Source organism: Thunnus albacares, chromosome 8, assembly GCF_914725855.1.
Source record: "Thunnus albacares chromosome 8, fThuAlb1.1, whole genome shotgun sequence".
Taxonomy (NCBI): domain Eukaryota; kingdom Metazoa; phylum Chordata; class Actinopteri; order Scombriformes; family Scombridae; genus Thunnus; species Thunnus albacares.
The window spans coordinates 26,119,580-26,147,138 of record NC_058113.1 but is presented as its reverse complement, the minus strand read 5'-3'; the positions used below and the strand labels follow the sequence as shown (position 1 = coordinate 26,147,138).

Sequence of the window (27,559 nt, the reverse complement as noted above, 5' to 3'; positions counted from 1 at the left end):
GAAATATGTGAAAAACAAACAAAACACAACTCAGGTGCTACAATAATATCATGGTGATCATACAATTTGGTTTCAAAACTACAAACATTTTAAACATTGATGAAATTCCAATTGGTTTTATTCTGGTTGAAATATTTGCAATGAATGTGTGAAATATTTATGAAATATGACTGAAAGCTGAAATCTCATATAGTAATGGACAGTAAATATATGCAGTGTCTTACCTTCTGAATGACCAGAGTTTGGATAGTCATCTGAAATAAAATGGAGAACAAAACAAATACTGACAGCTGATATTGTGGGTTTATGTATTTCATTCACAATAAAAGATTCAATAATGAGACATTTTAGCTAAATAAAATTGAATTATATTAAATATCAATAACATTCTAATTCTGAAGGATCAGTTATAGTTGTTTGCATCAAAAACCATCAAATGTTATTACGACTGTGATCAAATTTGTTGTGTTGGGTCTTTGATAAATCACTCTGTCCCAATACCCATACTTGCTGTTTTAAGCACTTCTATGGGTTTCTGGAAGTAAATAAACAGGAATTTCTCCTCATTATCACGTATTAAATGGCAGGTGAATACATAAATCAGACAGCTACAACCAGAATATTACACCCACAGAGCAACAAAGCAGCAACTCTCATTAATTATATAGAATGGTTAGGTTCATGGAAAAGACAGAACGCATCTTTTTTTGTAGTGTAGATAATATTGTTTAACAACCACTGACCTTTTCGAATTGTACAGGCCCACACTGGTTCACACACTGGTTTACACACTGTTTTACCCTTCTTTGTACAACGGTGTGAGAGTGTTAAGTTGAAGTTTCTGTCTGGATTTTCAATGAACACTTCATAGAAATTTGTGTTTGCATATCTGAGGGTTATCCCACCCTGTGTAAAAATACAACATAAAAGGAGAGGAGGAGTTCGTTTTTGACAAAGGTAAACAGTCAAGTTAAATCCTTTACAACAAAAACAAAACTAGTTGATTAGTGTCTGGTCATTAGGAACACTGTTTTGCACATGCTCAGATCATTTACATTTCTGTCTGGCTGCTGATCTCTCCCAAACTCTGAACACAGCGAGCAAAGCTGACTCCACATTCACCAAGCAGTATTGGTAACCTTCTTGAAGTAGCTTATGTGTGACAATCAAACAATCAATAGATTTGTCACTAGGCTCTTAAAAGCTGTATCTAGGTTGTCAACACTGATCACATGTCTCTTTATACAAATGGCCAATACAAACAATGATGCATCTATTTACAATCAAAGGAGTCTAAATGCCAATTCTCTTAATTGTATCCATGTTTCTCACTTGCATAGTTTCCTTGTGTCTTATATTGTGTTCACATCATATTGTTCAGACCTTAATTGCAGCCAAGTTGGAGAAAAACTTTCACATCAGCTACCTGGTTGCAATTCTGAGTTGAAGATGTTTTAAATTTCTGACAGCTACAATATTTCCAACTTGGCTAAAAGTACTACAAAAGTGTCAAAATCCCTGCAGCAAAATGCTGCAATTTCACCATCTCTGGCAGTTTCATCTTTCAAAAATCAAATATTTACACAAAGACATGAAATTTAGAACAAGTAAAATACAAATTAAATGCATAAGGCCATGTGCAGCTACACCTCCCTGCAATGTCTTTGATCATACTGTGTCTTTACATGCAGCATGTCTAAACCACAATTCACTACATAAATGAAATTTCTAACAGACAGTTCAAACTGTACCTCTGGCTGAATTTCTGCTGTCTTTATGTCTGATGTGAGGACGAATGTTTTGCGCAATTTCAGGTAGTTGTTTGGGCTTGACTTACTATCACCCATTTCGTATCCTTTAGACTCTTCCTCATTCTTCACCGTCTGGAAAAAAACAATACAAACAAAGCTGCTTCAAGGTTACAGTAACAAACATTGTTGTCTGTGTTTTAAAGTACATTCATGAAAAAGCAATACGGTTTTTACAGTAGAGTATTAGGGCCACTGGTGGAAAAAGATGAACTGTAAGATTTTAAGAATAGTTATGCTGATGAGGAAGATCATCATTAATTTCAATTATAAGTTTTATTATATAAAATTTTGCAGCATGTATATTTTGAGAATAACCAAATACACTGCTGTAGAATTGTGGTTTAATGAGTAAATAAACAAAAATAAATAGAGCAGTGTTCATGTAAAAATGAAGTTGGTGTCGGCAAAGGATTGAAGGCTGCTGCACATTGATATGCAGTGAGCAGTGGGCTTAAATTGAAAAGTTTCAGTTTGTCAGTGAGATCTATTAGCCTCCAAACAAATATTAACTTCAGCTGCTGACAGAAATCTGAGGAGAATCATTTGGTCCTTCATCTTGAAATAAGGAAACGTGTCCATTACGCTGTCTCATGTTTTAAGTGGCTTATCTTCAATAAAATGTGCATAAAAATAAGTGTAAATGTGAAATTTGTTATTGATCATACATGCATGTTTCAATGTTGAGTCATATTTTTGGATATCGTTTAAAGAAGATTTTTAAATGGGAATACAGAAAGGGGAAAAAACCTTCTGTGACCAGCGACCCCTCCCACTTCACAACTCTATTCTCACAATTTCACTTTTTCCACCACTGGCCCTAATACTCGGTTGTAGGTTTTTTTAAAATCTGATTATATTATACATTTGTGATGGTAAGATATTAAATAACCTGTTTTAGAGCAGGATCGTTTCGGATCAGATACACATGAAGTTTGAGGAACGTTGTGTTTGTTTTATAGTATATTAACACGTTGCACTTTATTTTCCCTGAAAAGCGAATATTAATCATAGGCCCTTTTTGAGAGAAAACTGGTTCGGATAACTTGACATGGGATGATGTGACCTCAGACACGTCCTCAACAACATCTCCACAGGCATCTACGTGTAGGACTGCAAACTTGTCTAATATTGTAGAGTCATCTGCACAAAATACAAGCACATATATTTAGTGAGGAGAAAGAGATTGTATCACAATACATTTAAATACATGTTTACTTATTTCTTCATGTTCACTTACCTGTGCAGATCCAGTGTGGCAGGTACACTTCGTTTAACTTCCCAGCAATGACTGTGATGTCCAGTAGAGGACCTGCAGGCATGTATTGTAAGCTTTCCATTCTCTCCATGTGTTCTTCCCAAGACCAGAACTGGTACTTAAAGCTGACCTTTTCTTCACAGACCCATCGCAGGTCAGAGACACTGCATTCAAACCTTCCTGCTTCAGACTGTAGGCTGAAAGAAAAAAAAAAAGAGTCCTTGTATACGCACAAAATACTTCATTATTAATAACAATAATAATGATGATGATACGCTTTATGATAAAACAAGAAAAACAAGAAAAAAAGATTAAATTGGATTTAAAACAACAAGATAAGACAAGATAAAACAACCATCAGGTAATAACGCTTAAGGGACTCAATGGGCTAAATGTAAACTTAACCAGTAGCTGCCTTAATTTTATTTGGAGCTAAATGTAGCATTACCATAATTACTGTAATATGGCATGAAAAAGATCCTGAAAAAATATCGAAATCAAGCTTTTTTCAATGGTTCCAGTTTGTTGTGACACAGTATTGAAGATGTTATTTTTACCTGTAAGTTGGAGCCTCATCTGCATCTGTGCTGTTCACTTCAGGTTCAAGTTTAGTCCAGTCACTGGAGTCCTACATCAGAGGACAGTCACATTTGTGAATTACTGCAATTGCTCCTTTTTAAACACTAATTTTACAACATCACACAAATGGAAAAAAGAATTCACACAAATAAAGTGAATGACAAATCTACAAGTAAGCAGATGAGTGAATGAAAGGGATTACCATAATGCTTCCATGACCCCCAAACTCCAAGCTTCCTGAAGGACCTTGTTAAAACACATCAGAAAATGTTTTAAATGATATTATGCTTATAAAAGGAATCATATAGTAACTTTCCAGATGTTTTGCTGCTTAAGCACTATGTGCTATATAGCACTGCTCCATTATGAGAGCAATATGTCATACAGGACTTACTGCTGAGTAAAGCCTAAGTTGAGGAAAAGTGGCAGCACTTCACAGGACTTCTACTATGTACCACCCATAGGCTAGCTACATGTAGTTGTACATGTAGCCAACATCAAATATGTATAGTTATGGGTGCTGATGTTTCCGTCATGCTATATAGTCAATGTCCTGCATTATGCTGTTGTGGTACCGAGCCAGGTACCAAAAACCAACAACTTAATGATGATGCAAGAGGAGCTTAATGCTAACAACTAAATTGTTGTTAGCAGAGATTAGTTTGCAAAATTAAATCTTTTTTTTGCCAGGATACCCAGAAGTTAAAATATCACTTTCCCTCAGTGATGTGTAGCCATGCAGATACTTATGGTTTTATTTTCCCAGGTGTTTGGAAATCCAAAGACAGAGGATGTTGCTTGTGATAATGGCATCTAAATAATATAACAATCAAAACAAACACATACTCAAATGGCTGCCTGACTGTCCAAAATGTATTTTGAATGATGAAAAAATGAGTAGCGTTAAAGTAGAATAAGACCCTACTCCGCATACCAAATGTTTCATATTGGAATTGTATTGGGTTGTTTTTTTTAACACAACTTACCTTTGGATCCTGAGCTGGTGTTTGACAAACTCTGCACCAGATCCATCCTGTTCATCTTCTTTAAAACCTCCCTGGTCACCTCCACAGACTGTTGACCGTAGATCTCAACCATCAGATCCACTAAGTCCATCCTGTCTGCCCTCTCTATTCGGCTTCTTGAGATTCTTGGGAGGTCTTTCATTTGAAGGTGCTGCAGCAGCCACTTGAATTGCTCGATTTCCCCCAAATGTAATTCTTCAAGTGTTTCCAAAAGCTTCTCATTAACTGGTGTCATTGTTTCGTCCTGATGGATTCAAAGTGATCAGAGGGCATTTATATAATATTTCCACTGTAATGATTAAACATTCATGTCTTTGCATCAATGTAAACATTTAAATCATGTGACTAATATTTACCACATTAGGCAAAATTATACATTTAGTGAAATTGGACTCATGCATCAGAGGACAATCACAAGTATAAGTTTACTCACTAATTTTGCAACATCATACACATGTACAAATAAACATATGACAAATAAATGAGCAAATTGAATAATAAAAGGGATTACCATAATGCCTCCATGAGCCCCAAACTCCAAGCTTCTTGAAGGACCTTGTTAAAATACATTAGAAAATGTTTTAAATCATGTTATGTTTATAAATAGAATCATATGGTGACTAACCAGTAGGGATGTGCAGAGGGCCCAGTATTTATATTTGTATCTGTATTTGTTCAGGCAGCAACATTATTTCTATTTGTATTCAAATAAAAGTGGAAATAGCCATAGAAATCTTATTTTCATTTTTATTACACTTTTAACTTTAGGATATTAAAGTCTTAAAATAAGTGTTCATCAATAAACTATCTTGGACGGAGGTCCCCACAGCAGGTCTTGAATTTGAGTCTCACAGATCATAGATGACTACAATGACTACTGAGCTAAAACTCAACTCTGCACCACTGCAAAGACAGATCTGTAGCTATTTATACACCCATAACACAGAGACAGCATAGCATGTAAAGTGTAGAGAAGAACTACTACGGTGATTATTGCTCTGAACTTTTCATTTATTGCCTAATTTTTATAACCTAACTTTGTGGAAAGGGGAATGGGAACAACAATTTCAAGAGTCCCTTTGAGAGCATTTAGCACATGTCTGTAGCTCAGCTTCATCTCTGCGGAAAAACTCAAATTCCAGGAGTGATGTCCAAATAAGGAAATGTGCGTCATGCAGCGGGTGGATGTGATTACCCTCACTGAGAGCTGCTAATAGATGTAACACAGCGGAGCAGAGGAGACAGCCTGAGATAGCATGTAACCAACCTGTGCGCTATTATTTGACATGTTTTTTTTTCTTCCCCAAAACAATTCATTTTTAAAATATTTGTACGGAATAAATATTTGTAAAAACCCACTATTTGTGCTTTTCTGAATACTGCATTTGGATTCAGCTCCACCCCTACTATCCGGATGCTTTGCTGCTTTAGCACTATGCTACATATTCTCCTGTACTCTCATATACTCTTCTTCTGTACACACAACATCTATTGCATATCTGTCCATACTGGGAGAGGGATCCCTCCTCTTACTTTTCCTGAGGTTTCCTCAATTTTTCCCCATTAAAGGAGTTTTTTGTTATTCGAATTGAGGGTCTAAAGACTGGATTTTGTATTGCTGTACAAGTTGTAAAGCCCCCTGAGTCAAATTTGTGATTTGTGATATTGGGCTATACAAATACAATTGACTTGACTACATAGCACTGCTCCAACATGAGAGCAATATGTTATGCAGGACTTACTGCTGAGAAAAGTCTAAGTCAAGGAAAAGTGGCAGCACTTCACAGGACTTCTGTTATGTACAACTTACAGGCTAAGTACATGTAACTGTTGTAGTAACGATTCCTCACGAAAGGGAAAGATTGTACAATAAAAATACTGGTGCAATCATATAACTTAATTTGTTTTGCATGTACATATATTACAATAAACAACTGGATAGTAACCAACACCAAACATGTAAAATAATGGGTGTTGATGTTGCTGTCATGCTATATAGTCAATGTCCTGTATTATGCTGCCGTGGTACCAAGCCAGGTACCAAAAACCAACAACTTAATGATGGTGCAAGAGGAGCTTGATGCTAACAACTACATTTTTTTCACAAATAATGCAGTGATTAGTTTGCATAATTACATCTTTTTTGCCAAGAAACCCAAAAGTTCAGATATCACTTTCCCCCAGTGGTATGTAGCCATGCAGATACTTGTGGTTTTATTTTCCCAGGTGTTTGGAAATCCATCCAGCCATCAGTGTCCTTTCTTATGTTGTCATTGTAACAAGCCAGGTACCAAAAACCAAAGTGGCCATGCAAATTGTTTACATCTTCATGATGGCATAACAGGAACATAATGATGATTAATTACGGGTTTTTTTTGCCAGATTACAATAAATGTAAAATATTCAATAACAGTTTTCATTGGAACTACTTTTTTTTTAAACCAAAGAAATAATCCTTATAAAAAGTGTTGACAGCATGTTCTGAGGATTATTCAGTTTAACAGAGACACTGTTCCTGGAAAAAAAGAGACTTTTTCCGTGAGATTAATTAAATGTAATATTTCAATGGTGAGAGCATCACAAAAGAGTTTCATTCATCTCCATTGTATTGGCTGCAAAAATGCTAGAGATAAATATTACGAAACTTTGAGAAATACAACTGCTGCAGACGCCACTACAGGTAAGTGAGGGTTTTTTGTTTTGTGTCTTTTTTATTTTAGTATTATTATCGTTTTATTTTTGCATTTTCACCTTAATTGGACAGTCAAGAAGCAGACAGAATATGAGCGGACAGAGTGCGGTATGACATGCAACAAAAGTCCCCGACTGTAATCAAACCAGTCCATTACAGTTATGTGGTATGCACCTTAACCATTAGACTTTTAGGAAGCTGCTTGTATTTTTTTGTTTTTGGTAACTTGAGAGAAGAAACCCTTTGAAAGATCTTGCTTTTTCAATCAGTAGATGTCATTTTGGAAACTATGCTATATGTAGGAGTCTAGTTATTCTGGGTTTACTTTTGGCGTATTGTTGCTGTGGACAATTTAAAAACAGTGACTGATCTACAGTCATTGACTATGATGACTATACAGCATAGAGCGAGTATCTTTGCTTGTGATAATGGCATCTGGATGACAACAATCAAAACAAACACATATTCAAATGGCTGCCTGACTGTCCAAAATGTATTTTGAATAATGAAAAAAAAAGAGTAGCGTTAAAGTAGAATAAGACCCTACTCCGCATACCAAATGTTTCATATTGGAATTGTATTGTTTTGTTTTTTTCACACAACTTACCTTTGGATCCTGAGCTGGTGTCTGACAAACTCTGCACCAGATCCATCCTGTTCATCTTCTTTAAAACCTCCCTGGTCACCTCCACAGACTGTTGACCATAGATCTCAACCATCAGATCCACTAAGTCCATCCTGTCTGCCCTCTCTATTTGGCTTCTTGGGATTCTTGGGCGGTCATTCATTTGAAGGTGCTGCAGCAGCCACTTGAATTGCTCGATTTCCCCTAAACGTAATTCTTCAAGTGTTCTCAAAAGCTTCTCGTTAACTGGTGTCATTGTTTCGTCCTGATGGATTCAAAGTGATCAGAGGGCATTTATATAATATTTCCACGGTAATGATTAAACATTCATGTCTTTGCATCAATGTAAACATTTAAATTATGTGACTAATATTAACCACATTAGGCAAAATTATACATTTAGTGAAATTGGACTCATGCATCAGAGGACAATCACTTAAATAAGTGAAAATTGTTCCTGTTTACTCACTAATTTTGCAACATCATACGCATGTACAAATAAACATATGACAAATAAACGAATGAGCAAATTGAATAATAAAAGGGATTACCATAATGCCTCCATGAGCCCCAAACTCCAAGCTTCTTGAAGGACCTTGTTAAAACACATCAGAAAATGTTTTAAATCATGTTATGTTTATAAATAGAATCATATGGTGACTAACCAGTAGGGATGTGCAGAGGGCCCAGTATTTATATTTGTATCTGTATTTGTTCAGGCAGCAAAATTATTTCTATTTGTATTCAAATAAAAGTGGAAATAGCCATAGAAATCTTATTTTTATTTTTATTACACTTTTAACTTTAGGATATTAAAGTCTTAAAATAAGTGTTCATCAATAGACTATCTTGGAAGGAGGTCCCCACAGCAGGTCTTGAACTTGAGTCTCACAGATCATAGATGACTACAATGACTACTGAGCTAAAACTCAACTCTGCACCACTGCAAAGACAGATCTGTAGCTATTTATACACCCATAACACAGAGACAGCACAGCATGTAAGGTGTAGGGAAGAACTACTAAGGTGATTACTGCTCTGCACTTTTCATTTATTGCCTATTTTTTATAACCTAACTTTGTGGAAAGGGGAATGGGAACAACAATTTATAGAGAGTCCCTTTGAGAGCATTTAGCACATGTCTGTAGCTCAGCTTTATCTCTGCGGAAAAACCCAAACTCCAGGAGTGATGTCCAAATAAGGAAATGTGTGTCATGCAGCGGGTGGATGTGATTTTCCTCATTGAGAGCTGCTAATAGACGTAACACAGCAGAACAGAGGAGAGAGCCTGGGTTAGCCTCAGTTAGCATGTAACCAACCTGTGCGCTATTATTTGACATGTTTTTCTTTCTTCCCCAAAACAATTCATTTTTAAAACATTTGTACAAAATGAATATTTGTAAAAACCCACTGTTTGTGCTTTTCTGAATACTGCATTTGGATTCAGCTCCACCCCTACTAACTGGATGCTTTGCTGCTTCAGCACTATGTGCTACATATTTTCCTATACTCTCATATACTCTTCTTCTGTACACACAACATCTATTGCATATCTGTCCATACTGGAAGAGGGATCCCTCCTCTTACTTTTCCTGAGGTTTCCTCAATTTTTCCCCATTAAAGGAGTTTTTTGTTATTTGAATTGAGGGTCTTTTTTGCTTGTGATAATGGCATCTGGATGACAACAATCAAAACAAACACATATTCAAATGGCTGTCTGACTGTCCAAAATGTATTTTTAGTGATGAAAAAAAGAGTAGTATTAAAGTAGAATAAGACCCCACTCTGCATACCAAATGTTTCATATTGGAATTGTATTGTTTTGTTTTTTTCACACAACTTACCTTCGGATCCTGAGCTTGTGTCTGATAACCTCTGCACCAGATCCATCCTGTTCATCTTCTTTAAAACCTCCCTGGTCACCTCCACAGACTGTGGACCGTAGATCTTCACCATCAGATCCACTAAGTCAAAACCGTATGCCCTCTCTATTCGGCTTCTTGAGATTCTTGGGAAGTCTGTCATTTGAAGGTGATGCAGCAGCCACTTGAAGATCTTGATCTCATCAAAACTTAATTCTTCCAGTGTTTCCAAAAGCTTCTTCCTAACTTGTGTCATTGTTTCGTCCTGATGGATTCAAAGTGATCAGAGGGCATTTATATAATATTTCCACGGTAATGATTAAACATTCATGTCTTTGCATCAATGTAAACATTTAAAGCATGTGACTAATATTAACCACATTAGGCAAAATTATACATTTAGTGAAATTGGACTCATGCACCAGAGGACAATCACTTAAATAAGTGAAAATCATTCCTGTTTACTCACTAATTTTGCAACATCATACACATGTACAAATAAACAAATGAGCAATTTTGCAACATCATACACATGTACAAATAAACAAATGAGCAAATTGAATAATAAAAGGGATTACCATAATGCTTCCATGAGCCCCAAACTCCAAGCTTCTTGAAGGACCTTGTTAAAACACATCAGAAAATGTTTTAAATCATGTTATGTTTATAAATAGAATCATATGGTGACTAACCAGTAGGGATGTGCAGAGGGCCCAGTATTTATATTTGTATCTGTATTTGTTCAGGCAGCAAAATTATTTCTATTTGTATTCAAATAAAAGTGGAAATAGCCATAGAAATCTTATTTTTATTTTTATTACACATTTAACTTTAGGATATTAAAGTCTTAAAATAAGTGTTCATCAATAAACTATCTTGGAAGCAGGTCCCCACAGCAGGTCTTGAACTTGAGTCTCACAGATCATAGATGACTACAATGACTACTGAGCTAAAACTCAGCTCTGCACCACTGCAAAGACAGATCTGTAGCTATTTATGCACCCATAACACAGAGACAGCATAGCATGTAAGGTGTAGGGAAGAACTACTAAGGTGATTACTGCTCTGCACTTTTCATTTATTGCCTATTTTTTATAACCTAACTTTGTGGAAAGCTCAGCTTTATCTCTGCGGAACAACTCAAATTCCAGGAGTGATGTCCAAATAAGGAAATGTGCATCATGCAGCGGGTGGATGTGATTACCCTCATTGAGAGCTGCTAATAGACGTAACACAGCGGAGCAGAGGAGAGAGCCTGAGTTAGCATGTAACCAACCTGTGCGCTATTATTTGACATGTTTTTTTTTTCTTCCCCAAAACAATTCATTTTTAAAATATTTGTACAAAATAAATATTTGTAAAAACCCACTATTTGTGCTTTTCTGAACACTGTATTTGGATTCAGCTCCACCCCTACTAACCAGATGCTTTGCTGCTTTAGCACTATGTGCTACATATTCTCCTATACTCTCACATATTCTCCCTCCTGTTACTCTTCTTGAGGTTTCTTCAATTTTTCCCTATTAAATGGTTTTTTAGGGAATTTTTCCCCATTCGAATTGAGGGTCTAAAGACAGGATTTTGTATTGCTGTACAGATTGTAAAGCCCCCTGAGTCAAATTTGTGATTTGTGATATTGGGCTATACAAATACAATTGACTTGACTACATAGTACAGTTCCAATATGAGAGCAATATGTTATGCAGGACTTACTGCTAAGTAAAGTCTAAGTTGAGAAAAAGTGGCAGCGCTTCACAGGACTTCTGTACAACTTACAGGCTAAGTACATGTAGCTGTTGTAGTAACAATTCCTCACGACAGGGAAAGATTATACAATAAAAATACAGGAGCATCATATAACTTGTTGAAGAGAAGTAGCAGTACTTTGCAGGACTTTTGTATGTACTTATGTACAACCTATAGGCTAGCTACATGTAGCTGTACATGTAGCCAACAACAAACATGTAAAGTAATAGGCATTGATGTTGCCGTCATGTTATATAGTCAATGTCCTGTATTATTCTGTTGTGGAACCAAGCCAGTTACCAAAAACCAACAACTTAATGATACTTAATGCTTAAAACTAAATTTTTATCAAAAATAACACAGAGATTAGTTTGTATAACATCTTTTTTTGCCAAAACATCCCAAAAATTATAATCATTATAATTATTTGACCAGGTGTTTGGAAATAAATCCATCCATCAGTGTTCTGTCTTATGTTGCCATTGTACCAAAAGCTAAAGAGGCAATGCAAATTTTTTACACCTTCATGATGATGTAACAGGAATATAATGATGATTTATTACTTTTTTGCCAGATTACAACGAATGTAAAATGTTCAATAACAGTTTTCATTTGAACTTTTTTTTTTTAAACCAAAGAAATAATCCTTATAAAAACTGTTGACAGCATGTTCTGAGGATTATTCAGTTTAACAGAGACACTGTTCCTGGAAAAACTTTTTCTGTGAGATTTATTTAATGTAATATTTCAATGGTGAGAGCATCACAAAAGAATTTCATTCACTTCCATTGATTTGGCCTGACACCACTACAAGTGAGTGAGGGTTTTTTTGTTTTGTGTGTTTTTTATTTTAGTATTATTATCTTTTTATTTTTGCATTTTCACCTTAATTGGACATTGAAGAAGCAGACAGATTATGAGGGGACAGAGTGCGATATGACGTGCAACAAAAGTCCCCGACTGCAATCAAACCAGTCCATTACAGTTATGTGGTATGCACCTTAACCATTAGACTTTTAGGAAGCTGCTTGTATTTTTTTGTTTTTGGTAACTTGAGAGAAGAAACCCTTTGAAAAGATCTTGCTTGTTCAATCAGTAGATGTCATTTTGGAAACTATGCTATATGTAGGAGTCTAGTTATTCTGGGTTTACTTTTGGCTTATTGTTGCTGTGGACAATTTAAAAACAGTGACTGATCTACAGTCATTGACTATAATGACTATACAGCATACAGTAAGTATCTTTGCTTGTGATAATGGCATCTAGATAATATAACAATCAAAACAAACACATATTCAAATGGCTGTCTGACTGTCCAAAATGTATTTTGAATGATGAAAAAAAGAGTAGTATTAAAGTAGAATAAGATCCCACTCTGCATACCAAATGTTTCATATTGGAATTGTATTGTTTTGTTTTTTTCACACAACTTACCTTTGGATCCTGAGCTGGTGTCTGACAAACTCTGCACCAGATCCATCCTGTTCATCTTCTTTAAAACCTCCCTGGTCACCTCCACAGACTGTTGACCGTAGATCTCAACCATCAGATCCACTAAGTCAAAACCGTATGCCCTCTCTATTCGGCTTCTTGGGATTCTTGGGAGGTCTTTCACTTGAGGGTGATGCAGCCACCACTTGAATTGTTCAATCTCCCCAAAACTTAATTCTTCCAGTGTTTCCAAAAGCTTCTCCTTAACTTGTGTCATTGTTTCGTCCTGATGGATTCAAAGTGATCAGAGGGCATTTATATAATATTTCCACGGTAATGATTAAACATTCATGTCTTTGCATCAATGTAAACATTTAAATCATGTGACTAATATTAACCACATTAGGCAAAATTATACATTTAGTGAAATTGGACTCATACACCACAATCACTTAAATAAGTGAAAATTGTTCCTGTTTACTCGCTAATTTTGCAACATCATACACATGTACAAATAAACATATGACAAATAAACAAATGAGAAAATTGAATAATAAAAGGGATTACCATAATGCCTCCATGAGCCCCAAACTCCAAGCTTCTTGAAGGATCTTGTTAAAACACATCAGAAAATGTTTTAAATTATGTTATGTTTATAAATAGAATCATATGGTAACTAACCAGTAGGGATGTGCAGAGGGCCCAGTGGAAATAGGTGTAGAAATCCTGTTTTTTTTCTTATTACACTTTTAATTTTGGGATATTTAGGTGTTAAAATAAGTGTTCATCAATAGACTATCTTGGAAGCAGGTCCCCACATCAGGTCTTGAACTTGAGTCTCACAGATCATAGATGACTACAATGACTACTGAGCTAAAGCTCAGCTCTGCACTACTGCAAAGACAGATCTGTAGCTATTTATGCACCCATAACACAGAGACAGCACAGCATGTAAGGTGTAGGGAAGAAGTACTACGGTGATTATTGCCCTATTTTTTACAACCTAACTTTGTGGAAAGGGGAATGGGAACAACAGGTTATAGAGAGTCCCTTTGAGAGGATTTAGCGCACGTTCATAGCTCAGCTTTATCTCTGAGGAACAACCCAAACTCCAGGAGTGATGTCCAAATAAGGAAATGTGCGTTATGCAGCGGGTGGATGTGATTCTCCTCATTGAGAGCTGCTAATAGACGTAACACAGCAGAGCAGAGGAGACAGCCTGAGTTAGCATGTAACCAACCTGTGCGCTATTATTTGACATGTTTTTTTTTCTTCCCCAAAACAATTCATTTTTAAAATATTTGTATGGAATAAACATTTGTAAAAACCCACTATTTGTGCTTTTCTGAATACTGCATTTGGATTCAGCTCCACCCCTACTATCTGGATGCTTTGCTGCTTTAGCACTATGTGCCACATATTCTCCTGTACTCTCATATACTCTTCTTCTGTACACACAACATCTATTGCATATCTGTCCATACTGGGAGAGTGATCCCTCCTCTTACTCTTCCTGGGGTTTCCTCAATTTTTCCCCATTAAAGGAGTTTTTTTTTAAGGAGTTTTTTGTTATTCGAATTGAGGGTCTAAAGACAGGATTTTGTATTGCTGTACAAGTTGTAAAGCCCCCTGAGTCAAATTTGTGATTTGTGATATTGGGCTATACAAATACAATTGACTTGACCACATAGTGCTGCTCCAATATGAGAGCAACATGTTATGCAGGACTTACTGCTGAGAAAAGTCTAAGTTGAGGAAAAGTGGCAGCACTTCACAGGACTTCTGTTATGTACAACTTACAGGCTAAGTACATGTGGCTGTTGTAGTAACGATTCCTCACAAAAGGGAAAGATTATACAATAAAAATACAAGAAAAATCATATAACTTTATTTGTTTTGCATGTACATATACTACAATTAACAACTGGATAGTAGCCAACATCAACATAATGGGTGCTGATGTTGCCATCATGCTATATAGTCAATGTCCTGTATTATGCTGCCGTGGTACCAAGCCAGGTACCAAAAACCAACAACTTAATGATGGTGCAAGAGGAGCTTAATGCTAACAACTAAATTGTTCTCACAAATGATACAGAGATTAGTTTGCATAATTACGTCTTTTTTTGCCAAGAAACCCAAAAGTTAAAATGTCACTTTCCCTCAGTGATGTGTAGCCATGCAGATACTTATGGTTTTATTTTCCCAGGTGTTTGGAAATCCAAAGACAGAGGATGTTGCTTGTGATAATGGTATCTAAATAATATAACAATCAAAACAAACACATACTCAAATGGCTGCCTGACTGTCCAAAATGTATTTTGAATGATGAAAAACAGGAGTAGCATTAAAGTAGAATAAGACCCCACTCTGCATACCAAATGTTTGATATTGGAATTGTATTGTATTGTTTTTTTTAACACAACTTACCTTTGGATCCTGAGCTTGTGTCTGATAACCTCTGCACCAGATCCATCCTGTTCATCTTCTTCAAAACCTCCCTGGTCACCTTCACAGACTGTTGACTGTAGATATTCACCATCAGATCCACTAAGTCCATCCTGTCTGCCCTCTCTATTCGGCTTCTTGGGAGGACTTTCATTTGAAGCAGGAACCACTTGAACACCTTGATCTCCCCGAAACTTAATTGTTCCAGTGTTTCCAAAATCTTCTTCTTAACTGATGTCATTGTAATGTCCTGATGGATTAAAAATGATCAGAGGGCATTTATGTAATATTTCCACTGTAATGATTAAACACTGATGTCTTTGCATTAATGTAAACATTTAAATTATGCGAGTACCATAACAACTAATATTAATATATTACAGAAAATGATACATTTAGCGATATCAGATTCTTCAGTGATTTTATAAAGACAGAGTGTGAGCACAGTGTGATTCATTTCATTTATTTCTATAAACTGGTTATTAGTAATTGTGATTCTCCAACTCTCTGTGACACTTTGCTGCCAAAAGTAGGAATGAGACACCTGATCACATGTTCTTATTGCTTCAACAGCAGCTGTGATATTCCAGCTTTAAAAACTCTTTCCACCTATTAACCATCAGAGTTGAATAAGAAAGTCTGGAAAAACATACACATCCTAAACATTTAGTTGTCCTGTTCTCATCCTCAGTGGTAGAGATAGCACAGATTTTATTATAACATTATTGGTGGATATAATATTTTAGCTCAAAATCTCAATCTGAATCCTGCTTCAGTTCAGTGAGCACCATCTGATGAAATGATGACATTGGTTTGTATCAATATTTATTGTGGTCAAGATGAGGATAATTTTCAACCAGCAGCTATTTGATGAAAGCTGTGTTGTGTAAAGTGTGTCTGATGTGACATTACTCACTTTCTGGGGCAGTGAAGACCTCTGCTTCTCTGGGGAGAAAGAAAATAGAAAATGACTCAAGACTGATTAAATATCAGACTATAATCAGTTTTACTCAGATTTAGTTGCAATAACACTAAAATCTCGTCTGCTGCTTCTGACATCATAAACAATAATCATACAGAGAGAAGAGAGGTTGGATATCATATCATTAAAACCTTTGAAATCTAATAGAATCCAATATAAAAGTCCTGCAACAAATATGACCGTCTTTATGTAAAGATTATCACCTCACAACATAATCTTTGATGTCAAATAGGATTTACAATGCTATCAAATTATAATATTTGGTGTGTCAGAGAGGTGTTCATTCAACTCCATGGTCATTTTTTAGGTCCAAGCATTGATGCACTGTATTATACTGTCAATTGTACCTAATATTTTGCCACACCTTAAAGTAAAACTGTAACTGGAATTCTCCTCACTTTATTTGGAAGGAAATATGATCTACAATTATATTGCAGGTATTGTGTATCATTTTCACTTTTCCAGAAGGACAAAACTATTTTTGTATTTGTGAAATTAGCATCTGAGCTTCAGGCTCTAGGAGTGGCTGACTGACATCTGAGAGCTGCAATGTTAACTTCCCTACTGTGCTACTGACTGGAGAATGTTGTAGCCCTGATAATGATGATACAAGACTTTTTTTTTCCTTTTTCAACAAGCCCACATAGCCTTGGTTATGTAACATTAGCAACTGAAGACGTTTAACATTTGGATTTAACATTTGGGATCCATTGTGCTGTTAAGTTTGTTTTCCACTCAGAAAGTGTAAGCTAGCAAGCTAGGCAAAGTAGAAGATAGCCTAGCTCTCTAGAGTTATATTCCTACCAGATGTTACATGTCAGAGACGTGTTTATTTAATTAATGATTTGTTGCCCCCTGCCTACTAATTTACTCACACTTCACATTGGTGATTAAATGAAATTTGCACTCAAGCAGATTTACTGTACGTTTTCAAAATCAATTATTAGATGTATTCATTAGACAAACGTGATTGTGTAACATGACAGTTTTGTCTTCTTTGTTTTACCTTTGGGTCCTGAGCTGGTGTCTGATAACCTCTGAACCAGATCAGATCTGCTCATTTTCTTGAAAATCTTCTTTGTCAGATCCACAGACTGTTGACCACAGTTCTGTAACATCAGATTCACTATGTCCACTCTGTCTGTTCTGTTGATCAACATCAGTGAGATGTCTGGGAGGTCCTTCTGAGAGACAGTCAACTGCAGGACCTCTTTGAATTTCTTTAACTCCTGAAAACTCAAATCATTCAGGGTTTCCAAAAGCATCTCTTTAACAGCTGCCATTGTTGCTACCTGGAATAATCAAAACATTGATGAGACATACAGTATATTCAATCCACTAGAAAAAAAACCACTTAAATAGTTTCTCATTGCATCTCATGAATGTAAGTGTAGATGTGGGTGTTATATTTTTATCTGTGAGATCACTGTCAAAGCTGAAGAAGAAACTCAGGAAAAATGTACATGTTGACATTTCCTCATCTAATCCTCAGTGTTAAAGATATGAAACATTACTGATGGATAAAACTGCAGCTTGAATACAGCTTCAGTGAAAAATATTCAGCTTAAATCATGAGTTTGTGTTGTATCAATATTTAAAATGTTTAAGATGAGGATCATTCTCAACCTTCAACTATTGAATAAAAGCTGTGTTGTATTGAGTCAGATGTGACATTGCTCACTTTCTGGATCGGTGTAGAGAGCTGTTCATCCACATAATGTTTCTCTGAGGAGAAAAGAAATAAAAAATGACAAATGAGTGATTGCAACCAACCAGAAACGCTTTGTTTTACAAATTATTTACAAAATGATACTTAAACCTCAACATTGATGCAGACATTATCACTTATATGTTTCCCCTTGTCCCACAATATTGAAACATTTTTTTTATCTTCCTTGTCTTACTTTTGGGTCCTGAGCTGCAGTCCGACAGCCTCTGCACCAGATCAGGGCTGTTCATGTCCTTTAAAACCTTCTTCATCATCTCCATAGACTGTTGGCCGTACTCCTGCACAATAATTAACACTATCTCCTGCATGTCTGTTATCTTCAGCAGCCTCCAATTGATGTCAAAACGTTGTCTTGTGAGCCTCAAGTGACTCCGTAGGACTTGCTTGAAGTTCTTGAGCTTCCTGATATTCAAATCAGCCAGTGTTTCCAAAAGCAGCTCTATAACAGACGTCATTGTTTCTACCTGGTAAATACAAAGAAAATGTTCATTGGCCAAATGTACAATCTCTCAGGTGGGATGATTACAGATTTTTCTGTTTATGTCTCATCAATGTGTGTGTTTTTATAAATGTGGATATATACAGTTTACATTTCCCCAGTGGTAGAGGTAACACTGATTTTTAACATTATTAGTTAACATTCTTGCTTCAGACCTCATGTGTACATGATGCAACCTGAATGTAGCTTCAGTTCTGAGAGAAACAGCTGGTCAAAATCAGGAATTTGATTTGTATCATCATTTATAATGTTGAACATGTTTTTTTCCTGCATCTGTTGAATGAAAGCTGTATCTGTAAAGTCAGACAGATGTGACATTACTCACTTTCTGGATCAGTGCAGGCCACTGTTCATCCACAGAGTGTTTCTCTGAAGAGAAGGAAATAAAACAAGACTCATGAATGCCTGGTTTACCATCAGGTGATATAATCAGACACTATCAGACTATCTTGTTTTAAAATGTTTCTAATATTAAGGATTAATTGTAAAAGGAAAAGAAAATTTGCTCAATAGTAACATGCTAAAAATCAATTACCACTTTCACCTGATGAACACTTATCAACATGACGTCACATTTGTTATTAAACTCAGTGTTAAAGCTTCACATAATGAAATGTAGATTAAAATAACTACAGAGCTTTGAGGAAAGGATTCAAATCTGTCATCTTTACTCCTAATTAAAGGAATAATATGTGTAATTTTGTTATTAGTGTTTCAAATGTCTTATGGTACCTACCTCCCTCTGTGGTTTTTACACCAAACGCTTCAACTGATGATCCTGCAGCTGAAACACATTTAATGAACATTGTAATTACATAATAAAAACACTGTGTGTAACCTTTACGTGTACTTGTCCTCAGTATAATAATAAAAAGCCTTTAACAATTCACAGCTGAGAGCAATAAAGTTTGACAAAACACTTAGTCAGGGTGTTAAAATAAAATACACAGACACTGTACACGTCACATGACACAGATGGATTACAGGTGTGTGGATGGAAGACAGGAGGAGGCCTTGGTTACAGAAATCACAGAGGGGATGAATGAGAATGAGTGTCAATAATGGAGCCAAGTTTAAGTCAAATCGTAGCTATACAAAAATGTAACACAACATATTCAAGTGAAATGATGACAACATTAGCCAAGTTCCTATCTGACCATATATAACACAAGACTGGTAATAATGAGCTCTAACATTTCCCTCTGAAGTGATCTTTGTCCTGATTTTTGTATGTACAAGTAAATTGAATTAGTTCAATTAACCACTTCAATAATGAAATGAAGTACCAACTAACTTTGTTAAACTTATATTGTTTTTGTTAAGATTGTGTCAGGGAGGTGTTGAGTCAAATCTATATTTCTGCTGTCATGGTGGCCTATATGGTGTTGCTCCATTGCTTTGTCTAATATTTTGTACCCCTGCAGATTTATTAATAATTATGAATTAATGTGACATGACAGTTATCTTCTTTATTTACCTTTGGGTCCTGAGATAGTCTCTGACAGCCTCTGCACCAGATCAGTCCTCTTCATTTCCACGAAAACTTCCCTGATCACCTCCACAGACTGTTGGCAACACGTCTTCATCATCAGATCCACTACTTCTGTCCTGTCTGCTGGCTCCATTTGGATCAATGGGACGCATGGAAGGTCCTTCTTGAAGTGAGTGAACTGCAGGAGCCACTTAAGTGTCTTTAGCTCCTGATCACTCAAATCATTCAGTGTTTCTAAAAGCAGCTCTCTCACAGCCGTCTTTGTTGCTACCTGGAAAATTCAAAGAGTATGTTCAAAGAGAAAATATGTTATTTCTCCACTGGGAATATTAAAGATTTATCTCTTTGCATCTACAGTATCAATGTCATTATTTTAGACATTTGGATGTTTTAAATAAGTTTTTCTACAAGATCACCTGAACTACTGATACATCTGGTAATTATGATTTGTCTAACTTTATATTCTTTAATATCTGTAAACTTGGTTATTTTTTTAAATTTTAATTCCAGGATGTAACTCTGGCAAACACACTGTGCTGTCAAAAACTGTAATGAGCCACCTGATCTTAACATCACATGTTCTTGATGAACTGTAAAAAAGGTGGCAGCATGAGTCAGGAACTGTTTTCTCTGTTTCATCTGCTGCATTTTGTTTAATGGTTCGAAAAATTCTCAGAATTCTGCGAGAAACTGAGTTTAGTTTCATTAATCACCACTAATGTGATGATAAATAAGATTTTAAACCTGCATCTTATTGAATTAAAGCTGCACTGCATGAGGTCAGGTTGATGTGACATTGCTCACTTTGTGGATCAGTGCAGACAAGTGTTCATCCACAGAGTATTTTTCTGAGGAGGAAGAAAAGAAATAAAAGAAAGTGATCAACATCAGGCTATATTGTTCTTTAAAAAATTACAATAAAAAGGGTTCAACACAAAATAAACCTGAAGCCTCCTCAACAGTTAAAAAATATACATATAATCTATATATGATACATATAATTCATCACTGATATTCTCTCCCTGTCCCACAATATATTTTCATATTTCATATTAGCAATAAAATATATTTTGTACACCAGCTGATATTGTCTTCTTTTCTCTACATTATAACTCATATTATTCATAAATGTGAAGAAGAACAGCTTATAAAATGAACTTATAAACACATGTTTTGTTCCAGTTTTATGATTTGAATATGTTTTTGTCTTTATTGTCTTACTTTTGGGTCCTGAGCTGCTGTCTGACAGCTTCTGCACCATATCTCTCCTGTTCATCTTAATTAAAATGTCCTTGGTCTTCTTCACAGACTGTTGGCCGAAGGTCTCCACCATAAATAACGCTGTCTCCTGCATGTCTGCCATCATGAGCAGCCTCCATGGGATCTCTAAATAGGGTTTATAGAGGTAACTTTGACTCAGGAGTAATTTCTTGAAATCCTCGAGCTCCTCGTTGCTTAAATCAGCCAGTGTTTCCAAAAGCAGCTCTATAACAGACGTCATTGTTTCTACCTGGTTAATACAAAGAAAATGTTCATTGGCCAAATACAATCTCTCAGGTGGGATGATTACAGATTTTTCTGTTTATGTCTCATCAATGTGTGTGTTTTTATAAATGTGGATATATACAGTTTACATTTCACCAGTGGTAGAGGTAACACTGATTTTTAACATTATTAGTTAACAACGTTCTTGCTTCAGACCTCATGTGTACATGATGCAACCTGAATGTAGCTTCACTTCTGAGAGAACCTGCTGGTCAAAATCAGGAATTTGATTTGTATCATCATTTATAATGTTGAGGATGTTTTTTTCCTGCATCTGTTGAATGAAAGCTGTATCTGTAAAGTCAGACAGATGTGACATTACTCACTCTCTGGATCAGTGCAGGCCACTGTTCATCCACAGAGTGTTTCTCTGAAGAGAAGGAAATAAAACAAGACTCATGAATGCCTGGTTTACCATCAGGTGATATAATCAGACACTATCAGACTATCTTGTTTTAAAATGTTTCTAATATTAAGGATTAATTGTAAAAGGAAAAGAAAATTTGCTCAATAGTAACATCCTAAAAATCAATTACCACTTTCACCTGATGAACACTTATCAACATGACGTCACATTTGTTATTAAACTCAGTGTTAAAGCCTCACATAATGAAATGTAGATTAAAATAACTACAGAGCTTTGAGGAAAGGATTCAAATCTGTCATCTTTACTCCTAATTAAAGGAATAATATGTGTAATTTTGTTATTAGTGTTTCAAATGTCTTATGGTACCTACCTCCCTCTGTGGTTTTTACATCAAATGCTTCAACTGATGATCCTGCAGCTGAAACACATTTAATGAACATTGTAATTACATAATAAAAACACTGTGTGTAACCTTTATGTGTACTTGTCCTCAGTATAATACTCTGACTCCCAAGAATAATAAAAAGCCTTTAACACTTCATGACTGAGACCAATGTGGTTTGAGAAAACACTCGGTCAGGGTGTTAAAATAAAATACACAGACACTGCACACGTCACATGACACAGATGGATTACAGGTGTGTGGATGGAAGACAGGAGGAGGCCTTGGTTACAGAAATCACAGAGGGGATGAATGAGAATGAGTGTCCGTAGTGGAGCCAAGTTTAAGTCAAATTGTAGCTATACAAAAATACAACACAACATATTCAAGTGAAATGATGTAGACAACATTAGCCAAGTTCCTATCTGACCATATTCAACATAACATCAACCACTTCAAATATGAAATGAAGTACCAACTAACTTTGTGAAGCTCATATTGTTTTTGTTGAGATTGTGTCAGGGAGGTGTTGAGTCAAATCTATATTTCTGCTGTCATGGTGGCCTATAGGGTGTTGCTCCATTGCTTTATCTAATATTTTGTACCCCTGCAGATTTATTAATTATTATAAATTAATGTGACATGGCAGTTGTCTTATTTATCTCACCTCTGGGTTCTGTGCTGGTCTCTGACAGCCTCTGCACCAGATCAGTCCTCTTCATTTCCATGAAAACCTCCCTGATCACCTCCACAGACTGTTGGCCACATCTCTCCACCATCAGATCCACAACTTCTGTCCTGTCTGCCAGGTCTAGTCTGCTACATATGCATGGAAGGCCCTTCTTGAAGTAAGTGAACTGCAGGAGCCACTTAAGTGTCTTTAGCTCCTGATCATTCAAATCATTCAGTGTTTCCAAAAGCAGCTCTCTCACAGCCGTCTTTGTTGCTACCTGGAAAATGCAAAGAGTAAGTTCAAAGAGAAAATATGTTATTTCTCCACTGGGAAAATAAAAGATTTATCTCTTTGCATCTACAGTATTAATGTCCTTATTTTAGACATTTGGATGTTTTAAGAAATATGTTTTCTGCAAGATCACCTGAACTACTGACACATCTGGTAATTATGATTTGTCTTACTTTACATTCTTTAAGATATGTAAACTTGTTTATGTTTTTTATTTTAATGCAAGACTGTAACTCTGGCAAACACACTGTGCTGTCAAAAACTGTAATGAGCCACCTGATCTTAACATCACATGTTCTTGATGAACTGTAAAAAAGGTGGCAGCATGAGTCAGGAACTGTTTTCTCTGTTTCATCTGCTGCATTTTGTTTAATGGTTCGAAAAATTCTCAGAATTCTGCGAGAAACTGAGTTTAGTTTCATTAATCACCACTAATGTGATGATAAATATGGTTTTAAACTTGCATCTTATTGAATTAAAGCTGTACTGCATGAGGTCAGGTTGATGTGACATTACTCACTTTGTGGATCAGTGCAGACAAGTGTTCATCCACAGAGTATTTTTCTGAGGAAGAAAAGAAATAAAAGTAAGTGATCAGCATCAGGCTATACTGTTCTTTATAAAATTACAATACAAGGATTTTTAAAAAATTTCACTGAAACCTCCTCAACAGTTAATATATCTATCTATCTATCTATCTATCTATCTATCTATATATATATATATATATATATATATATATATATATATATATATATATATATATATATACACACACACACACACACACACACACACACACACATATATATATATATATATATATATATACATATATTAGGCAGCTGGATAGGTCAGTGGTTAACACTGCTGACTTCGGCGCAGGAGGTCCAACATCTAAGCTTACAAAGAAATAACTACTAGCTCAGTGTTCCAACATCTGCAAACTGCAACTGCTATCACAACTAGAGATTGATGAGGTACAACGAACATGCTACAGCAAGGGGGAGCCAGGACGACAGGTCAGAGGGGAGATATCATCATCCTCCCCACACTCTGAGATTGGGTACCAAGCCCCAACAAACCCTTACGACCTTAACACAAGGGCAACTGACCTAAGAATGACTATCATAACTAAGCTGGACACCCAGCACCCCCATAGCCGATTACCAAGGCTAAGTGACAAAGTATCCTCTGAAAGTCTGCTAGAGGATGTGAATGCAGCGCTACGTACTATCCCTACTAGGACCGTAACTGAGACCAATCAGCTGATATACACCACAGCAACAGTGATCCTAGAGATGCTTGGCTACAAGATGAACACCATGAGCCACAAAGAACATTACCCTCGATGGAGAAGGAGGCTGGAGGCCAAGATCAAGGCAACACAGAGAGAAGTTAGTCAACTCTCAGAGCTACAGAAAGGTGTGGAGATGAAAGGGATACCCAGGAAGTACAACAAGCTGTCTATACCTGAGGCACTGGAGACTGCCAAGCAAAGGCTCACAGTTCTGGCTACCTGCCTGAAGAGATACACAGGAGAAGCAGAAGCCAGGAGAATAAATAGGATGTTCTCCACTAAACCATCCAAAGTGTACTCGCAGTGGCAAGGTAATAACATAAGAACAGATCCTCCCAGGGCTGAGACTGAACAATACTGGAAGAGCATATGGGAGAAGGAGGCATCACATATCACCAATAATCAGTGGCTAGTGGATCTAAGAGCAGACCACAGCAATCTCCCAGAACAAGATCCAGTAACCATTACAATGGCAGACATCCAAGAACGAGTGTCAGGTATGAAGAGCTGGACAGCACCAGGCCTGGACATGATCCACACCTACTGGCTAAAGAAACTGACTGCACTCCATGAACGCCTGGCAGCACAAATGAACCAGCTGCTGATATATGGGATGCACCCAGAGTGGTTAACCCAAGGGCGGACAGTCCTGATCATGAAGGACCCCCAGAAGGGCACGATCCCATCCAACTACCGGCCAATAACCTGCCTCTGTACAACATGGAAGCTCCTGTCAGGCATCATAGTGGCTAAGATGAATAGGCACATGGCCCAATACATGAGCAGGGCCCAGAAAGGAATTGGTAGTAATACCAGGGGTGCTAAGCACCAGCTACTGGTCGATAGAGCAGTCACCCAAGACTGCAAGACCAGGCAGACCAACCTGTGCACCGCCTGGATTGACTACAAGAAGGCCTATGACTCAATGCTACACACATGGATACTGGAATGCTTGGAAATGTACAATATCAACAGGACACTAAGAGCCTTCATCAAGAACTCAATGGGGCTGTGGTAAACGACTCTGGAGGCCAACTCAAAACCAATTGCACAAGTTACCATCAAGTGCGGCATATACCAAGGTGATGCACTATCCCCGCTGCTGGTCTGCATAGGCCTGAACCCCCTCAGCCAGATCATCTTAAAGAGTGGCTACGGGTACCGGTTCTGAAGTGGAACAACCATCAGTCACCTCCTCTACATAGACGACATCAAGCTGTATGCCAGGAATGAGCGAGACATTGACTCACTGATCCACCTCACCAGGATCTACAGCAATGACATCGGAATGTCATTCGCACTAGATAAGTGTGGTCGGATGGTATCGAAGAGAGGGAAGGTGATCAGGACTTAGGGGGTTGAGCTACCAGAAGGCAGCATTGCAGATGTTCAGGACAGCTACAAATACCTTGGGATCCCGCAGGCAAATGGGAACCTTGAGGAGGCCGCAAGGAAGTCAGCCACAGCCAAATACCTACACAGAGTAAGGCAGGTCCTGAAAAGTTGGCTGAATGGGAAGAACAAGATACGGGCCATCAACACGTACGCCTTGCCAGTCATCAGATACCCCGCTGGTATAATAAGCTGGCCAAAGGAGGAGATAGAGGCCACTGATATCAAGACAAGGAAGCTCCTCACAATGCATGGAGGGTTTCATCCCAAGTCCAGCACCCTGAGACTGTACACTAAGCGGAACGAGGGAGGCCGAGGACTCGTGAGCATCAGAGCCACTGTTCAAGACGAAACAACCAACATCCAGGAATACATCAGGAAGATGGCCCCCAAAGATGAACTGCTAAGTGAATACCTCAGACCGATGATGCAGAGGAGGAGGAAGAACCATCATGGAGGGACAAGCCCCTACACGGCATGTACCACCGACAGATAGAAGAAGTGGCTGATATAAAGAAATCCTACCAGTGGCTGGAAAAGGCTGGACTGAAGGACAGCACAGAAGCACTAATCATCACAGCACAAGAACAGGCACTAAGTACAAGATCAATAGAGGCGGGGATCTACCACACCAGACAGGACCCCAGGTGCAGGCTGTGCAAAGATGCTCCTGAGACAGTTCAGCACATAATAGAGGGTGTAAGAAGGGTGTATGGGTTGGAAGTCCAAAGGTCACAATGGAAGACACCTCCTAAGATGGTTGAGAATGACCAAGCCAAGATACTGTGGGACTTCCAGATCCAGACTGACAAGCTGGTGATGGCTAACCAACCGGACATTGTGTTGATCGACAAACAACAGAAGAAGGCAGTGGTGATAGACATAGCAATCCCAAGCAACAGCAACATCAAGAAGAAGGAACACAAGAAGATCGAAAAAATACCAAGGACTGAAAGAGGAGCTAGAAGGGATGTGGGGAGTAAAGGCAACAGTGGTGCCAGTGGTAATTGGAGAACTGGGGGCTGTGACCCACAAACTGGGAGAGTGGCTCCAGCAGATTCCGGGTACAACATCTGAGGTCTCTGTCCAGAAGAGCGCAGTCCTAGGAACAGCTAAGATACTGCGCAGAACCCTCAAACTGGGGGGGTGAGAGGGAGATTTCATATATATATATATATATATATATATATATATATATATATATATACATATATGTGTAGAAATAAAATATATTTTGTACACATTATGAATCATAATATTTATAATGTATGAAGAAGAACAACTTATAACATAGCTATGTCTGTTTTGTTCCAGTTTTATGATTTGAATATGTTTTTGTCTTTGTTGTCTTACTTTTGGGTCCTGAGCTGCTGTCTGACAGCCTCTGCACCAGATCTCTCCTCTTCATCTCAATTAAAGCGTCCTTGGTCTTC

At 37.1% G+C, this 27,559-nt stretch overlaps 1 protein-coding gene across 3 annotated transcripts in view; it reads right to left on the bottom strand.

The window, feature by feature from the left end:
• LOC122987727 overlaps positions 1-27,559 on the bottom strand; it is a 133,499-nt gene that overhangs the window by 6,345 nt on the left and 99,595 nt on the right. For 2 of the 3 annotated variants that reach the window (XM_044359744.1, XM_044359745.1), the window contains exons 21-49: positions 23,955-23,998; positions 23,138-23,420; positions 22,459-22,506; positions 22,048-22,091; positions 21,398-21,686; positions 20,981-21,024; positions 20,162-20,447; positions 19,421-19,468; positions 19,010-19,053; positions 18,361-18,649; positions 18,138-18,181; positions 17,463-17,748; positions 16,391-16,419; positions 15,457-15,724; positions 13,594-13,637; positions 13,030-13,312; positions 10,428-10,471; positions 9,832-10,114; positions 8,539-8,582; positions 7,970-8,252; positions 5,182-5,225; positions 4,632-4,914; positions 3,848-3,891; positions 3,624-3,694; positions 3,049-3,263; positions 2,701-2,951; positions 1,752-1,883; positions 744-906; positions 225-254 (exon numbers count right to left, since the gene is read on the bottom strand). In XM_044359744.1, coding sequence (XP_044215679.1) covers positions 225-254; positions 744-906; positions 1,752-1,883; positions 2,701-2,951; positions 3,049-3,263; positions 3,624-3,694; positions 3,848-3,891; positions 4,632-4,914; positions 5,182-5,225; positions 7,970-8,252; positions 8,539-8,582; positions 9,832-10,114; positions 10,428-10,471; positions 13,030-13,312; positions 13,594-13,637; positions 15,457-15,724; positions 16,391-16,419; positions 17,463-17,748; positions 18,138-18,181; positions 18,361-18,649; positions 19,010-19,053; positions 19,421-19,468; positions 20,162-20,447; positions 20,981-21,024; positions 21,398-21,686; positions 22,048-22,091; positions 22,459-22,506; positions 23,138-23,420; positions 23,955-23,998 — 4,260 coding nt within the window. Of the gene's footprint in view, positions 1-224; positions 255-743; positions 907-1,751; positions 1,884-2,700; positions 2,952-3,048; positions 3,264-3,623; positions 3,695-3,847; positions 3,892-4,631; positions 4,915-5,181; positions 5,226-7,969; positions 8,253-8,538; positions 8,583-9,831; positions 10,115-10,427; positions 10,472-13,029; positions 13,313-13,593; positions 13,638-15,456; positions 15,725-16,390; positions 16,420-17,462; positions 17,749-18,137; positions 18,182-18,360; positions 18,650-19,009; positions 19,054-19,420; positions 19,469-20,161; positions 20,448-20,980; positions 21,025-21,397; positions 21,687-22,047; positions 22,092-22,458; positions 22,507-23,137; positions 23,421-23,954; positions 23,999-27,559 lie in introns of those variants that run through there. The other variant, XM_044359746.1, reaches the window with a different exon arrangement.